The sequence below is a fragment of the Sander vitreus genome, chromosome 14 (assembly GCF_031162955.1).
Source record: "Sander vitreus isolate 19-12246 chromosome 14, sanVit1, whole genome shotgun sequence".
NCBI lineage: Eukaryota > Metazoa > Chordata > Actinopteri > Perciformes > Percidae > Sander > Sander vitreus.
Window position 1 is genome coordinate 16,327,131 of NC_135868.1, and position 14,913 is coordinate 16,342,043.

Below are 14,913 nucleotides of genomic sequence, written 5' to 3' on the forward strand. Positions count from 1 at the left end.
CTGTCTTTCATCTGCCCTCTTATCTTTAAACATTATACTTTGTTCTTTTTAAACATTTTTGGAGCACATCGCAAAGAAATCGGGGGGGGGTGAGGGGGGGTAATGGCTGGCAGAAGGGGCTTGGTAAAAAGTTAAGATAAAAGGCTGATTGTCAGAAGTCAAGGTCACAAGTCAAAGTCACACCTTAATATGACAAGTCAGTCTCTTTCACACTTGTACACAATGAATGGTTAGAGATCTACACCATGACCTAAAATAGATATTGAGTTAAAACCACGTGTTAAGGAGTTTATTGTGACTTAGAGAACACATATATAGTACACATTTCATCCTGACATCACACACATCAGGCTGTTTGAGATGAAGAAGAAACAGACAGAAATATAAGCATCATGTGAATAAGTCAGCAATGTAAAAAAAAAGTCCTTTCTTTCACATTTGTCATGGTTTTGCACATACTGTAACTCAGGTAATCCCAAATCCAAATATAATCACAATATTTAACCATTCTTGATGATTATGATCAGTCTTCATGGATCTTGTGGCAACCCTGGTGTGTGATCAGACAGGTCATTGCTTGATAACCTACATTTTCTGCTATTGCAAGTACAGTACTTGTATTTAAACAGGTTTATCAAAAGGCTTTAAGGTTGGTCAGACAACCCATAAAATTAATTTATTAGCTGATGATGTTCTCTTATATTTAACAGACCCTTCTCACTCTCTTACTCGACTACAGGATTTATTGGGCACCTATGGTACTGTCTCAGCATATAAGGTAAACTATGATAAAAGTGAAATAATCCCATTAACAACATTCAACTACTCTGCGTGTCAAAGTGCATCTGCATTCAAATGGGCGCCAACTGGAATAAAATATCTTGGTATAGTAGTGGACAATAACTTAAAAAATCTTTATAAATTAAATTACAGTCCACTACTTAAAAAAATTTAAGATCTATACAGATGGATTAGCCTCCCCATTACTTTGATCGGGAGGGTTAATTGCATTAAAATGAACATTTTGCCGAGGCTGCAGTACCTCTGTCAATCACTGCCTATTCCATTACCCCAAACCTTTTTAAAAAAACTCTTAATACAAATGTAAGACAGTTCATTTGGAATAACAAGGTACCAAGAATATCTTTGGAGAAATTGACGTGGGACTATAAATCAGGGGGACTTCAGCTACCCAATTTTAAAAAATATTACTTTGCAGCCCAAATGCGATTTCTCTTGTCTCTCCATCCTGGGCTCATATTGCATTTTCTTCTTTGACAGACAATTTCTTCAGTGATTTTGTTTACAAATACAACTGCCGAATTTTGTCCAAAAAGACTGATAATCCAATTTTATTACATCTCATTAAACTTTGGTACAATGTACATAAAACCATTGGCAAGGAGATAGGGCTGTCACCAAAATCACCTTTAAAACAAAACGACCTTATCCCTCTGACTGTAAACAATAAGATCCTGGAAGCATGGTATCATAACGGGATTCGTAAATTGGAGGACTGTTATGAGAATGGATTTTTCATGACTTTTGAAAAATTAAGAAGAAAACACTTCTTTGTCTAACAATACTTTCTTTTGTTACCTCCAACTGCTGTCATTCCTGAGAAGTACTTTGAACAATACCATGGCTTTACCCAAACTCACGGAAATGGAAAAATTGATACATGATAGTGGACCATATAAGTTTATTTCTAAAGTATATTCTTTGTTAATATCTGAATGTCCTAAACTGGCTCTGTATAGGTCTAAGGAGAGGTGGGAATCAGACTTAAATATCACAATTGAAGACCAACGTTGGTCAGAGTTGTGTCAAGACAGTTTATCTGCCACAATTAATGCACGGTACAGGCTTGTCCACTATAATTTCCTTCATCAGCTGTATTTGACCCCAGAGAAAATTCACAAGTCTAAGCCTGATCTATCTGATACATGTTTCCGATGTGCTGCAGATGTGTGCTCCTTCCTACACTGTACTTGGTTGTGTGTGAAGGTGAGAGATTTCTGGATTGACTTTTGTGTCTAAAATTAATCAGATTTCATTACCTGTTGACCCAGAATTTTGCTTGCTGGGGAACTTTATGAAAATTAATAAACCACTTAACAAATTTCCAATAAAATTTTTGGAAATAGCCCTGGCAGTGGCCAGAAAATGTATTGCCGTCACATGGAAGTCTGATTCCCCTCTATCCATGACTAAATGGTATTTAGAAATGAATAATTGTATGCCTTTAGAAAAAATAACATATAATTTTAGAAAAGGATACAACACCTTTGTTAAAATTTGGCAGCCCTATCTAGATTATGTGGATAATGTGTTGTTGGAATGTGACTGACCTCAAAACATTGTATGCCTACTTTAAAATATTGGAGCATCCTTTTGGGGAGGGGGGATGGGGGGTTATTTGTTTGTGTTTGTTCTTGTTCTTGTAAACTGGAAAATGAAAATAAAGTATTCCAAAAAAAAAAAAAACAGGGTTATCTAATAGCAGGTGAAGTAAAAGGCAGGCAGTAGAGTAGATTTGAAGTAAATTTGAGATGGGCTGACCCTGTGTAAGACACAAAGAGGTAATGTCTAATGTCAACTGTGCTTGACTGTCTCGGTGAAGAAACATAAGTCAAAGTTATTTCCCACACACCAGTAATGCTGCACTTTGTATAGCGAGTTATTACAGTTAGACATTCATATTTACAGAAACATATAGACAAGTACTTTATTCCCTGTGCCCTCGCCACATCAGTGTCAATTCAGTTTCATGCACCACAATACGGAAATGAAAAACATGAAATGTTTTTTGCAAATCAATATAGCTGTTGTTCACTTTACCCGTTCAAATTCAACAAATCCTTATTTTATAACTAAATATGTAACTAAATAACACCATTAAAAAATACAGCTAGAAGTTGTCACCCACTTTTGACATTAATTACAAGTGAAGCACTTTCTATTTAAGTTATTGTCATATAATACATTTTTGTAGTCTTTATACATCATCAGAATTACAAACTAATAGATAAGTTCAAACCCTCTCATAGCTATTTTAATTTATTTACATTTGCACCTATTTATTAGCTTTTTATTAGCTTTTCTATTTTAACATTTGACCTTTGGCACATTACGGAAACAGCAAGAATGAATATCACCGAATAATGCAGAGCTACAGTACACTGTAAAATACTGGACAATAAACATTTATTATGAATTTCTAACCAAGCTAAATTCACTCATATCACAAATTGTTTGAATTCCCAAATATTTAAAATGAGAACAACATGAAATGATAACCCCCTTCAATCTTTTATCAGGATAAACATAGAACACGAGAAGTATAAACCACTGATGTGCTGAAAAATATTAAGCATTATATGTATCATTATATAGCTAAATGTAGCCTTTTTAACAATTTATCATGATATACATTTTAGGGCATGTGGTCCAGCCCTAATTCTTCTCCAACTCCACATAATATTTAGAAATCTATCTACTTGTTTTCATTGAACACCCCAAACCGCTGCAATATGTCAAAGTACTACTAACCCTTTAAGTTAAAACTAAAAACATTGGGGGTTGTGACTTTAGTTTGTCTCTGTTGCCATGGCAATGACACACTGTTTGATCTCTGGTTGGTCTGAATGCCGTCAGCAAACACAACGCTAAAGCATGGACCTGACACACACACACACACACACACACACACACACACACAGGCTGAGTCTGCAGTCTGGATGAACACCCGCTCTTTATCTCTTACCAGCCGACTGCCAAAACCAACAGAGGCAGGAAGATCTTAAAATGTTTCACTCGCCGTCCTTCTTTCTCACACCGTACGTTTCTCCCATACAGCCCATTCGACCCTTTCATCTGATCTAACCATCATCATCTTCATCATCATTCTTTTTTCCATTCTTGCTGCTTTGACAGAGGCCTGGTCGTTCATTTGGGACTACCTGTCCAAATCTGCTGCGATGATCTAAAGTGTTCTGAACTGCAGCGCTCTTGCCGTGGAATACCGTTTTTATCAGCACAATACTCATACAAACAGAAAAAGATGAGGAATCGAGAACAATGCAGCTGAATCAACAATAAAGCAGTCAATGAAGTCAACAAAAAGGTAACACAGAGAAACTTTACCACAATGTCCAAGAGCTTTGGAGGTTTAAGTCTCAGTTCGTATATTCAGGCGGGCAGGCATGCCTTCTTGTGGTTTTCCTACATGGTTATTTCCTTATAATCTCCTTTTTCAGTTCCTGGAGTTTAGTCCAGTCCAGACACAGCCCCCCCACCTGCCCAGCCACATGTCAGAGCTTTGAAAATATTGGGTAGGTACAACATACAGTAGATGGGTAAAATTCAATAAAATCAATCTACCATCTAGTTTCACTCAGGTTTCACTGTGTTAAGCATCAGTTCTTACTGTTATACACAATTTTCTGCATCACATAGGTGAGGTTTTGATCTTCAAAACAGGGCTGTAGCACAACTCATCTGTTCATACCTATCCAAAATCTTCAATAATGCAGTAGTTTCTAGCAAGATGAGGGGCTGTGCGTTCCTCTCAAATTCATTTGAATCCTCCTATCCCTTCCAAATGTCTCTGTCCTCTGTTAGTGTCCCTCTTTCCTCATCTGTCACTCTTACACTTTTTGCTGCATCTCTATCTGTTGGCCCTGTCTGGTCTGGCTTTGGCCCTTCCCATTCATCTCGTATACTGAGCTCTTTTGCTGTTGCCGTCGGCAGCACCACACGCCTACGATGACCGCTGCGGCGACCGCACACACCGCCACAATTATGGCTGCCACCATTGGACCTCGGCTGGAGGAGCTCGGAGGACGGGGTGGGCAGTTCTCGCCTGTACAGATTGCCTCCCCCATCTCTCCCTCCATCTCGCCCCTCTCGCCTGTCTCACCGGGCAGGTTGTGTACAGTGTGCTCCTCCATCACTCCGCTATTGCCATCGTGCATCGGTGGAACTGGGCCGTGATCGAGGAAGGGGTGCTTAGTGAGGTCATCCTGCCAGGGGTGGGTGGGAGCTACCTGTTGTGTGTCATAGTCCAGGGTGTCGGAGTATGAGGGGGAGTCTGAGGGTTGTGAGGGAGCAGTGGTGGGGATGAAGCCAGGCCAAATCTCCTCCACTCCCCCTTGATCTAAGGCAGGCTCCGTGGTGGGAAACTCGGGCACCTTTGGTAAGCTGGTGAAAGGGACAGGTCTACTGATTTCCACCTCATTGGGTCTGTCTGTTGTCCTAACAACTGTCCCCCTCACTGTATCCTTTGGTCTTGCCCTTTCTGTTGTGGACTCACCATTTTCTGTTTCCTCTGGAACGACAGGGTAGCCATCCAGCCAGGTGTCGTCTGTGGCGGCCTCTCCTTCTGCAACCTTCTGAGTGACATTTTGATATTTATCCGTTGCTATAGAAAATATTACATGCTGATTACTGTCATCTTCATGGCTATCATGATCATCATAGCTGTCATGGTCATCGTGTTCATGATCACGATGATTATCGTGATCATCGTGATCAGTGTGACGGTTGTTATCATCCTCCTCCGGGTCATAATGCTCCTCATGGTCATCATGGTCATCGGGGTCTGGATGTTCCTCAGAGCCGTCTGGATGGCCGCGATCATCGCTACCACGATCGGTCACATCATCACGTTCTTCATAGCTTTCGTGTTCGTCGTAAGTATCATCATACTCCTGGCTGCCATAGCGAACACGATCACGGTCCTCTTCGTGTTCACCCATGTCATAATGATCAGCATGATCGTCGTGATTCTGGTGGCGGTCCCGTCTTTCCAGATCATCATGCTCAGATGGAATGTAAGGCTTTACATGATCATCACGGCCATTTTTGTCCTGGTGGCTGTCGTGGTCATCTTGATCATCATGGTGGCTATCGTCATGGGAATCCAGGTCTTCATGGTGGCTGTCATCGTGATTGTCTCTATCTTCTGTGTCACGATCATTGTAGCTGACTCCCTCGTGATCCTGGTCGTCAACATCAACTGGACGCTGGTGGTGGTGCGTTTCTTGGCTGTCATGCTCTTTACTCTCCTCTGATTGGGCGCCTGAGGCTCTCTGTGTAGTCTGTGTGACTGGATTGGTGGAGACAGGATGTCCTTCTTCCTGGAAGGCCTCAGAGGGGAACCAGAAAAGGTGCTTCTGGGAGAGAAGAGATACAGGTGCTTCTGTGGCTGCAGCTGCATCAGTCCTGACCACCTCTCTCCTCTCCTGCTCCCACCTTGGATGGCCTATGAAGTGCTCAATAGCGCGATCCTCGTCTTTTTCTCCTCCTTCTACAGCTCCTTTAAATTTTCTCCCAATCACCTCTCCTCCCACTTCATGCTCTCCATGTTGGTCCTGATGCTCCTCCTCTACTTCAACACTAAAGCTCTTCTCTTGCTGCTCCTGTATCCTATCACCCTCTGGGGATGCAGCTCCATGCACCTCCTCGTACACCTCACCATGAGCCTCCTCTGGTCTCTCGTTGTGGCTTTTTGCCTCTCTATAGGAATCTGTGAACTTGTCCTCGTAGTCTACGTGACTTTCAGTCTCATCTGCAAAGACATAACAAGGACACATTTACTTGATGAAATTCTAACATTCATGATCAGACAACTCAAATAAAAACAAATCACATAGCATTTGCATTTAAAGACAACTTTTGGATTCTGAAAATGTGGAAATAATTTAGCGCAGAGGTTCCAAAATTTTGGGACTATGACCTCTTAAAGGAATAGTTTGACATCAATATGAAGCTACAGCCAGCAGCCAGTTAGCTTAGCATAGCATAATGATTGGAAACAAGGGGAACCAGCTGGGGACTGCCCATTTCTCCGACGCTCCATTGTTCTGACCTCTCAATAACCCGAAAAATTCCCTTTTGGTCCTACAGCCCACTAGTCCGACGTCCCTTTGTTTCGAAAAAATAAACCCTCTGCTCCGACATCCCATTGTTACGACCATATAGGGTTAGGGTTATGGCTATGGTTAGAGTTAGGGACAATTATTTATAATATTTCTTTAGGATTTTTGCCCTGTTTAACATGTTGGGAATCCCAAAGTTTCCTGTTTGAAACAGCCAAGATGCGGCGTCTTCTCACTGATCAAGTTAGTTTCACATTGTTTAAGACACAGGGATATGCCCCATTCCTATTCATTATCATTGCAGGCTTATGGAAATATAAATACATATCCAACCCAAAACTAACTTTACCCTGTTGGACTTTGGACTTAGCCTACATTTTTATTTCAGTTTTTCAAAGATAGGCTAAACATTTAAATGTGTTAATAAGCTAGAGAAAAGTCATTTCGCTTGTTATTTTTTATTCAGATTTTAGATTATGGGAGGTGATCCACAAAAGCCTATATGGTCGGAACAATGGGATGTCGGAACACAGGGTTTATTTTTTTTCGAAAACAAAGGGACGCCGGACTACTGGGCTAAAGGACCAAATGAATTTTTCGGTTTATTGAGAGGTTGGAACAATGGAGCGTCGGAGAAATGACATGGCACCAACCAGCTAGCCTATTTTAGGGTAAAACAAATCAGCCAACCAGCACCTCTAAAGCTCATTATTTCCTGGCCAATGACTTTATGAAGTCCAGTTGTCACCTTCAAGATTTTGGCATTACACTTCAGTTATTTGGCAAATTAAACAAACTAGATATAACGTGTTAATTAGTGAGCTTTAGAGGTGCTGGTAGGTGGATTTTGTTACATTTGGACAGAGTCAGGCTAGCAGTTTCCTCCTGTTTTCAGTCTTTAGGCTAAGCTACCCTAACCAGCTGCTGGCTCCAGCGAGAGTAGTATCAATTTGTTCCCAAGTAAAGCAATGTCTGCTTGTGATCCTTTATCATAGGGGGTCACATGCCTATTTAAAGGATTTCTAGAGGATTGACTAAGTAAAGGTATCCAGGGAAAAAAGTTAATATAATTAATAAAACAGAAATGTATTTTTTCCTTTGTTATCTCTTTAAATCATTTTGTGATCCCTCAGATTGTCTGTTAGCTAACTATGGACACAGGCCTGGCATTCTGCTTTCATATAGACAACTCTGGCCCTTTTCTTCTATGCTATGAAGTGGGCCAAACTACGGCATGTCACACTGAGGTGTCATACCAGCCATTTTCAACTCACAACTGATACTCTGTTTTCCAAAAAGCCAAGAATCAAGCACCGATCACTTAACAACACTGGGAGCTAACAAGTAAGAAGTGAGGAGGTTGACCTCAGAGTGGTCTCCTGTCCGTCTCGGTCAAAGCTCAAAGCTTTGAAGAGAATGAACAAAAGGGGGGCTTTCTATTTCTGTCTCCTTCCATTTCTGTCCCACTCTCCAACATAAACAGTTTAAACACCTTCTTACCTTTGACACATATTTCCACTAGTCCATACCACTCTCCACAGCTGTCGCACAGCAGGCTAAAGGCAGTGTGTCCACTGGGCATTACATGACCTGGCACACATGTGTACAGCAGCTCATCTCCCATCTCGTACCCAGTGTGCCCCTGTAGACGGGCGTTCGGAAAAGATGGAGGATCACCACACGGCACGCCTGTCAACAACAAACACAGAGATGCATGTTATGAATGCATGTAAATGTTTTGAGTTGTTAAACAAACTATTTACTGTAATAGAGATGATGAAACCCCTATTCAGCATTACACAGTGTGGCTAATGAAACACCACTCAATATTATTATCCAGCTTTACAGCATCACTATCCCATTTGTAAACAGAAAAAGATAAGAATGACTCTAGGGACAGGAAGCAATGGGCTTTGTGGAAAATGAGGATGTAATTTTGACAAACAAGACCACTAACAATGCCACTGGGATGAGATAAAGGCTATCTATTGTCTTGACCCTGGTCTAATTTTTTATGGTAATTAGACGGAGACAGCACAGTTTATTCGATACATAATAACATGTTGACTAGATTAAAAAATGTGTGAAATTTAGCTTCATGCTCCTTCTATGCTTACGTACATTCATGGATCAAGTTATATGGTCACTCACACAGATATTAATGAAGAGGCAGAAAGATTGGTATATAACGACAGATATGACTAGAAACATAGTACACACATTCTGTACACACATAGCTAAGCCATTCATATCCTGACTACCACTCACAACTTTATGTACGGATTTATAAATTATGAGTGTATATATCAGTGTGTATTGTGTGTGTTTACTGACCTTTGTCTTTGATACAGAAGGCGTCCAGGTGTGCAGCGTCCTCTGTAGCGTTTTCTGTTCTCACATCCACTGCTTTCAGTGCACTGCCCACAACATTACACACCGTGGTCCTAGCAAAACGATAGATAGATAGATAGATAGATAGATAGATAGATAGATAGATAGATAGATAGATAGATAGATAGATAGATAGATAGATAGATAGATGTTTGTAGAAATTAATATTTGCATACACACAAACACACTCATTAATTACAATGTGATATGGGAGCAAATGGCCTACAGCAAAGTATTCAGGCACCACTAAGGGACTCAAGAATTAAGGGTGGTTATAACACATTCACAAAAACTCCTTTGGGTACACATCTTGCACTTGAGTACATCTACTCCAGTACTGTAGTTAAGTATTTAATTTCCACATTTATTTGATAACTTTAGTTACTACCTATTTTTCAGATTTATATTTAACAGAAAATACGAGCTAAAATGCATTGTTAATGCTAAACATCTCATTTAAATAATTGTTATATGCCTAAAGAGGTAAAATAATCCAATATTTAACAAACAAGCAAAAATAAGTGAAAAGTACAAAAAATGCATGGTATAATGTAGCATAACTTTTTCTTTTTTTTTATCTCTCATGAATCATTTCCTGACCCCTCAGATATAGCTTGTGACTATTTGGAGGGACCTGACACACAGGTTGGGAACCATAAACTTAAATGCCTAACAGTATATAAAGCAGTTTAAACTAGCATTACCTTGAGCATCTTCAACAATAAAATGCTGCCTACACTAAGTATTAACAATCTAATAATTTCATATTGTATCAGTCACAGAGGCTTTTTCTTTTTGCAAAAACAGGTATTACTTTTGATACTTTACAGTAAGTACATTTTTCTGATACCGATTATACCGACTTTTACTTAAGTAGGATATGAATGCAGGACTTTTACCTGTAATGGAGTATTGTTACATTAATATATTGGTACTGAATACTTCTTCCACCACTTATTACACTACTGATAAAAAGTGAAGTGAGATTTCTGCTGAATAATATCACATGTAAAGCTGCAGTTCTGGTTGTTATATGTATACGGGAAATATGACAACACATATGGACAAATGTATACAGTACGTTCTGCTCTCTCAGGCACCACCTGAAATGCTGCTTATTCAAATATTATTACAGCATGACATCAGAGTCCAGGAACACACATCATGGCTCAGACATGTTGCAGTATCAGCGGTGGTAGCCTGTGGCACAATATTATCACACTATGGCACGTTACAAATAGATGTTCCCATGCAGAAGCTTTAAGTTACAGCCAACTATAGAACACTCATAACATTAAGGACTTAATATAATATCCATTCCACAGGGACCAAATGAAAAATGCAGTGCAAAACGCCTACAAGCTACAGCAAAATAAATGCTGAGTAAATAGTCTATTTTTGTTGCCATGTTAAGGTTTATAGCATCATTTGCCCATTTGTCATCCAAAAGCACCAGATAAGGCTGACTCAAACTTCCCAGGCCAATCAAATCATGTTCCCATAGCAGCTCCTGACACCAATCAACCTCATGTGGAAGAAAAATTCAAAGCAGAGTTCATAAACATAATTTAAAGTCAGACATATGACCCTTTTCATTAAATATTACACAGTAATATCACGCATCATTAAATGTAAAAGGTGTGTGGGTGTGTGTGTGTGTGTGTGTGTGTGTGTGGACTTGTGTAAAGAGTTAATCAAAGCATCAGTAATTGGAAAGAATTTGACTTGCAGTGCAGTGAGACTGTGAGAAGCGGTGTGAGTCATACTGCATGCTTGTACAACACTAACTTCAGCTTATAAGGACAAAAATCTGAAAGCGAGAAATAGGCAGCATGACAGAAATCACCAAGAAAACACTCAGAGAGAGAGAGAGAGACAAAACACACAAAGTCTATTTTCACATTAAACTATATCTCCTGCCGGCATCTGTGTGTGTGTGTGTGTGTGTGTGTGTGTGTGTGTGTGTGTGTGTGTGTGTGTGTGTGTGTGTGAGAGAGAGTGAGTGAGTGAGTGTGAGAGAGAGAGAGAGAGAGCGAGAGAGAGGGAGGGAGAGAGAGAGCGAGAGAGAGAGAGAGAGAGAGAGAGAGAGAGAGAGAGAGAGACAGAGAGAGATTGACCCCCCATGACGGACATCAGGGGACACTTCACCTGCCCAAAGAACCTTTTCTCAAAACCCTCACCTTGCATGACATAACTATTACAAAGAAAACCCAAAGATATGTGTATGTGTTTGTATGAGTCCACTGGTATTGTGTTTGGTTGCCAGGGCAGCAGATCTATGATTGACAGGTAAGAGGAAGACGTTAAGGTAGGAGAGTCAATCTGAGAAGCACTCGTTTGTATGCAACAGACCTAAAAATTATGCCAAGGACTACAGGTTAACTGGCACTAACACCAAAGTGTTGCCTTCTGGGAGAAAAAGCCCATGACAGCCTCCAAAAAAAACTGAAATTGTTCTGCTGCTCACTTGTAAGTGTTGGGGTGAGGCACAAGATTAAGACAGAGAGAGAGACGAGAGCATGGGTTATAGGGATGAACTCCGCTTAGACACACAGAGTCATAGATGGGTGATACCCTGTGAAACATGGTAAGCGGGTGTGAAAGCTGATGTCCACTGGTCAACACGTAGAGGGCAGGGAGGAAGGAAAGGAGAAATGTGTCAGCTTTTCCTCTGACCAGACGTACGTCATTCTTCGGGCAGACGCCATTTTGAAGCAGGTTCTGTTTCATAACACCGATAATTCCTCTTCTGAACAATGATTTGGGAAAATATTAGTTATTATAGTTAGTTACAAGCGTTTTCCGTTGCATCATATATTCATCTTCCAAGAAATTACATTATAAACCTTCATTTACAATACTTTATCAACTTACAATATCTTATTTAGCCCATTTTAAGCACTTAAGGCACTTGAATACGCTCACTGTCAGGGTAATTTCGTCTATTGAGTAACTTTGAAGAGAGTTGGAATTTTAAAGTCAGCATCTATCTGACCAATACTTGTGTTAGCGTAAGTCGTGCTAGTGGCATGGCTCTAGGGATAGGTAGTCTGTCGGCCTGTATGTCCGTCGGTTTGTGCAACAGCTATTGTATGGATTGCATCCTCTGTCATGGACCTTTTTCACAGCAGACATTTTGATTTGTCATAGTAGGAAAAGCACAGCTGAAATTGATAACCTTAACGATGGCTCAATTCCATCAAGTGTCCCAGTAAGTTATTTCAGTGAGTCAGCATGCACAACACCAGGGCCTCTCCTAAGTGGAATGCAGCCATCATTAATGGTTTTGAATACACCTGTGCTTTTCCTACTATGACATGTCAACATGTCTGCCGTGAAAAAGGTCTATTGCCACCAAAGAAAAGCATACAAGCTATTAATCACCTCACTAAAAGTGTATCTTCTTCCTCCAGGCCCAAATCAGCCCTGTCTCTCTCCATCTCTGTCTGTGTCTGTCTCGGGGTGCTGAAAGCTGTGTGTCATGTTACCGTGGAGATGAGAGGTGTAAATGGAGGCAGTTGTCGACATGACACCCCGGCTCAGAATTCCCTCCTCCTTCAGGAAGGAACAGAGGAGTCTTTCTCCCTCTCTTCCTCTCTCTTTTTCTCTTCCCCCCCCTGAAATGTGTCACTTTCTATCTTCCCACTCTCTCTATAACTACCGCTGCTGCCTTTACTTCCTTTCTCTTTCATCCGTTCCTGCAACTGCCGTCACACTCACAGAAGCGCACACACCAAAATTACCTTTGACATCTCTAGAAGTCGCTCTACACGTCCCTTAAAACAATGAAGGCCCTTACGCACAAATACTTATTTTCTTACCCCACTGTGCCTCCATAGAGCCACCCTCGGGTGCATGGAGAGAAGAAGCACTCCACCACAGCATGATGGAGCTCCTCCGCTGATGCCAAGCGGGCATGTTGTGAGGCACAAGCCCCCTCAGCATCTCTGAAGCCCTGCAGGCCGGAGGAGTTCCTCAGGTCCAACACGAACACTCGACCTGAGAAGAGAGAGAGCAGGGAGTAACAGGAAAACCTCTGAAACTTCTTACGTATATTGCACCAAGTCATAAAGTGACAAGTTTTCATGAGCTGCAGTTTAAATTCGACCTGAGCTTCTGGGTATTGACAGGGTCTGTAAGAATTAGACGCCTCACCTAATTCCTAAATATTTTGACCATTATGATAAAATCCAAACAACATTGACTCGTCTTTCCTGTCTTCCATGAAGAAAAAAGACAGACGTATCCATTCACAAAAGACAACCACCCAGAAGAGAAAGGGAAGGCTAAACGGCTTTTTATTGGAACTATATTTTAACAATAAATTTTATTTGTGCTTAAATGTCCTCAGCCCTATGCCAAGTTTTTGAGCCCTCCCCATTTTTGTTAATATAGGTTATGGGCATCCATTGGAATGGTTGCTGAAAACCACACAGTTACTGACTGAGTAAGCAGGTTATCAGTTTTATTTGAGGGATATGGATACTTTGGAGTAGTAACCAGTAGCTACGCACAAATAAGGATATTGAGACTGAAATCTATATCAAAATCTATATCCTAATTGTGTGCCATTATGCAGATTTGCATTTGAATACAACTACAGGTAGGCTATGAATCATCAAGACATGTCTATACTGCTTGTCATCACATATAATTACAATATGTTTTACAATTTAATAAAAAATAATATTGTTGCCAGCTGCTTAAAGGTTGATAAAATAGTATGATTTTGTATAAAGGACCACTCTAAACAACACTTTCATGTCAGTGCAATAACAGAGAAGCTTAATTAGTGTGTATTGACTACAGGTGTGATCAATTTACATCACAGGTGCACGCTGTCCCTCTCATTATCACCTCATTGTCACGTCATTAGCTAGAATCGTTAGCCTAAATAACATGTGATTTAATGTTTAACGTGTTAACGGTTAAATCTTCTAAATATTTCATCCATTACGCACAGTTTTATTAGACGAATAAGTCCCTGTTTAAGGCAATACAATGATAACTTTAAAAGAAAAAATCCCGCAAGTTGAAAGGGGAAATACTCGCACAAGACCACAAGGCAGGTGGTGCCAATTGTTAGCGCGCGCTTCCACCGGTCCGCTCACTGTTAGCATCACCAACTCCTAACTTTGGTGATAAAAAATAATTTCATATTGCAATAAAAGCTCATAATTTTGTTTGGGATTAAATTGTGAGTTTATAATGAGTCCGTCAATGTTTTGTTGTCACATATAGGCCTATATTATATTTTATAATGTTCTGTTACAATAGCTTAAATATGAACTTACCATCTGCATTTACAACAGAGGTCACCGCAAGATAAGCCAGGCATCCAAAGAGCAATGATAGAACCGTTTGGTTACAACGATCCAGCATCTTCTGGAAAAAATCTCACTTTTTTATGTTGGAAAATGTGTCCAAAAACTTCCAGACGACTTGTGTATTCACAATCTTGCAGGTCAAAGTGACGGTGGAGAGCACACTCCCGGTGTGGACAGATGTGGACTGAGAGGCAGGAAGGTTCGCTTGTTGACAAGTGATAACGGAAAAAACGGTCAGAGTGGCTCAAGAGCGAGGCGCAGTTTATCCCCCCCAAATAGTCGCCCTCGCAAGCAGATCGAGCACCGGTGTGAAA

At 40.5% G+C, this 14,913-nt stretch overlaps 1 protein-coding gene across 1 annotated transcript; it reads right to left on the bottom strand.

The window, feature by feature from the left end:
• Positions 1–274: 274 nt before the first annotated feature.
• susd5 (sushi domain containing 5) lies at positions 275–14,913 on the bottom strand. Its single transcript, XM_078268073.1, has 5 exons — positions 14,567–14,913; positions 13,094–13,271; positions 9,216–9,325; positions 8,382–8,570; positions 275–6,571 (listed from the first exon to the last, which is right to left on the bottom strand). Exons 1-5 carry the CDS (start codon positions 14,652–14,654, stop codon positions 4,650–4,652), a joined length of 2,487 nt encoding a protein of 828 aa, XP_078124199.1. The 5' UTR covers positions 14,655–14,913; the 3' UTR covers positions 275–4,649.

Bases quoted from the DNA above. Each gene is read 5' to 3' on its own strand.
- susd5 (XM_078268073.1), bottom strand. From the start codon at position 14,654: ATGCTGGATCGTTGTAACCAAACGGTTCTATCATTGCTCTTTGGATGC. The intron at 13,272-14,566 runs GTAAGTTCATAT...CTCTCTTCTCAG, and splicing joins CTCTGTTGTAAATGCAGATG to GTCGAGTGTTCGTGTTGGAC. The intron at 9,326-13,093 runs GTAAGAAAATAA...TCGTTTTGCTAG, and splicing joins CTCTATGGAGGCACAGTGGG to GACCACGGTGTGTAATGTTG.